The sequence below is a fragment of the Scyliorhinus torazame genome, chromosome 18, assembly GCF_047496885.1.
Source record: "Scyliorhinus torazame isolate Kashiwa2021f chromosome 18, sScyTor2.1, whole genome shotgun sequence".
NCBI lineage: Eukaryota > Metazoa > Chordata > Chondrichthyes > Carcharhiniformes > Scyliorhinidae > Scyliorhinus > Scyliorhinus torazame.
The window spans coordinates 122,520,430-122,523,526 of record NC_092724.1 but is presented as its reverse complement, the minus strand read 5'-3'; the positions used below and the strand labels follow the sequence as shown (position 1 = coordinate 122,523,526).

The window sequence follows — 3,097 nt, the reverse complement described above, 5'->3', positions numbered from 1 at the left end:
AGATATGTATGTGTTCTAAAGTCTTCAGAGTCAAGTTCCCTGCAGTATTGAGACGATGCCATTGCAATCTGTGGTAGCATTTGTATAAGAAATTCACCAATTCGTTGTATTTATTTTGCTGTTTTCGGAAGTGTTGTTGATGCTGAGGAATTGTGGTGAAGGGTATTTGAGGGTGGGTGCATGTGCACAGGTCAGGAGCTGCTGTCTCCCTGTGGCTGAAGTTGGGACAAGGAGAGTTAAAAGAGGTGTGAGCTCCGGGGGCTGACGCAGCTTGCCAGCCAGCCTGCACTCCAAGCAGCTCTCTCTCGGTGCATTCTCTCCACCATGCGCTGAGGCTGACCATGCACCGCAACGCCTCAGACAACCTGACAGCGCCCGGGGGGGAAGCAGCAGCCGCGGCGCCCGGCCCCAGGGCCACGGATGAGCAGCTGGTCACCTGGGCTTTCGGCAGCGTGCTGTCCGTCATGTGTGTGAGCGGCGTGGCGGGCAATGTGTACACCCTGGTGGTGATGTGCCACTCCATGCGGTCGGCTGCCTCCATGTACGTCTCCATCGTCAACCTGGCGCTGGCGGACCTGCTCTACCTCTCCACCATCCCCTTCATCGTCTGCACCTACTTCGCCAAGAGCTGGTACTTCGGCGACGCGGGCTGCCGCCTGCTGCTCAGCCTCGACCTGCTCACCATGCACGCCAGCATCTTCACCCTCACCATCATGTGCACCGAGCGCTACCTGGCCGTGGCCAAGCCCCTGGACACGGCTAAGCGCTCCAAGGGCTACAGGAAGGCGACGGCGGGCGCAGTGTGGCTCCTCAGCCTGCTGCTCACCCTGCCCGTCATGAGTATGGTCCAGCTGCAGGAGAGCCGGCGGGAGAACGGCAGCGTCAGTCGGCTGTGCGCCCCCACCTGGAGCCCCGAAGCCTACACCGTCTACCTGACCGTGCTCTTCAGCACCAGCATCGTGGCGCCGGGGCTGATCATCGGCTACCTGTATACCCAGCTGGCCAGGACATACCTGCAGTCCCAGAGGAACACCCTGGCCAACAGGGGCAACAGGGGCTCCTCCAAGCAGCGAGTGGTCCTCATGATATTCAGCATCGTGGCGGTGTTCTGGGCGTGCTTCGTGCCTTTCTGGGTCTGGCAGCTCATCCGCCTCTACTGCAAGTCTCTCAACCTGACCCTGCGGACAATAACGTGCATCAACTACTTTATGACTTGCCTGACCTACAGCAACAGCTGCATCAACCCTTTCCTGTACACCCTGCTCACCAAGAACTACAAAGAGTACCTGAAAAATAGACACCGGCATTTCCAAAGGTCGCGCTCCACCTCCTTTAAGAGGAATTCCAATCTCCGGCCATCCATAAAATCCATCTCCTCCTGTAACCAGTACAGCAATTCTTCTGAAACAGTGGCCATGGCGCATCTCAAAGGGTCGAAGTGACTGAATTCCTAACTGCAGGTGGAAAGCTGCTCGGGTAAGTAACCAGCCCTAACAGAACTCCAGGCTCTGCTAGGTCTGTCCTCTTTCTAAAAGTAAAGGGGAATGGGGCAACTTTAAGACAATAAATACACACAAGCAGCACAGAGCTTTTATGGTAGGTTTTTCAAAGCATTTCTGCAGCTTATGTCAAAAGATCTCATAACATGGGGTGAGCGTATCTTCTTTTTTTGTAATTAAATCTTGGCAGTTAAAGAAGTGGTGGGCAACCACTGGGGGGGCACATATGGCCCGTCTACGTTCTGAGTGTGGCCCTCGCGGCATTTTGTTGGCCCTTGCCCACGCTCGGGGTTGCCACATTCCACGGGTTTCCGTCCGTGTCGTTTTTTTTTTCTTGCCGGTATGTCTGAAGTGATTCCCACGTGAAGCAGGACATGAAATTATGTGGGTGCTGATTCCTCACAACATTAACTGTGAGAGCTGTGCCCAAAGTGTGAATATTTGTTTTGATCTTATCATTTGAAGTTGACGACAGTTTTATTAATAGAATGATTAAGCATTTTCTATAACTTGTTCAGAAATATTTGGCATACATTAAATGTATTTAGTCTTATGCCTGGGGCCATGGCTGGCGAACAAGCTCGATTTCAATCTTGCGGCCAGCTGAGATGGAGGGTCACACATGCAGCCCACTCACTAGCCTCGGTTGCCCATCACTGGATTAAAATGTGATCAAATTGTCATTCAGATGACTTTTAACCGCAACTGGTATACAATTCCAGAATATTGACTCCCAAAGAAATCTCTCTGGAACATGTATGCTTGTTAATACTTCTACATTTATTGAATGAAAGCAATGGTAAAGAATTCCCACACCGGTCACATTGCTCCATCAAATTAAACCAATGGTAAATGAAAATTCCTGGCTGTATGTATTTTTTTTTTGAAATTCAACTTTTGCTGCAGCTAATTGTTGTGCGATGTCCTTAAATGATCAAAACTCAGTGTTAAAATATCACATTTCCTCGATCAAAGGAAAGCATGCATAGTTTGGATGGTTTCAAAATGTTATCTTCCAAAGGAACCATAAATTAGCCAAAAGCAAGTGAGATTTGCAACTTGATTGTAAAGTATGTTGTTATTGCTTCTAATCGGCAGTAATGTGAAGCCACCTATTCAAACAGTATGCAGGGAACATACATGGTTAGAACCCAGGCAGATTTTGATTGCACTGGAATGTCTGGAAAATTGTTTTGTACACATTTGATCTTCCTCACTGTTCATCTGCCTCAGGTGATTACAGCATACCTCAGCTAAAGGCTAATTCTAAGGACCAGTAAACAACATATTCACAGAACATTTACATCCACCACAGTCAAGAGATTTTGCTTCCCAAGAATTTTCCATCATAATTCAATTTTGGAAAACATTCCCTCAAATAATCTGATTGTAAAGATGTGAAAGTCCTGTAATAAAACTGCAATTTCTTTCCCACTTTCCATCATGGGAACAAAATCTAAGAAATAATGGGCGATGTCTTGTGAATAAACGCTTTGTATAGAATTTGCCCGACATCTTCTTAAGAATCCCCTTAGTGGGTTAGAACCTCCAATAAAGTAGCACCACAAAAAGGTCACTGCCACTGTAGTAAAATGTGT

General features: G+C 48.3%; 1 protein-coding gene across 1 annotated transcript; it reads left to right on the top strand.

Annotated features, from left to right (window-relative positions):
- Positions 1-237: 237 nt before the first annotated feature.
- On the top strand, positions 238-1,471 carry LOC140394847 (urotensin-2 receptor). Its single transcript, XM_072482011.1, has one exon. The coding sequence runs from the start codon at positions 342-344 to the stop codon at positions 1,440-1,442; it is 1,101 nt and encodes a 366-aa protein (XP_072338112.1). The 5' UTR covers positions 238-341; the 3' UTR covers positions 1,443-1,471.
- The last annotated feature ends 1,626 nt before the right edge of the window (positions 1,472-3,097 follow it).

What these genes read in the sequence shown, in the direction of transcription:
- LOC140394847 (XM_072482011.1), top strand. Translation starts at nt 342, where the DNA reads ATGCACCGCAACGCCTCAGACAACCTGACAGCGCCCGGGGGGGAAGCA.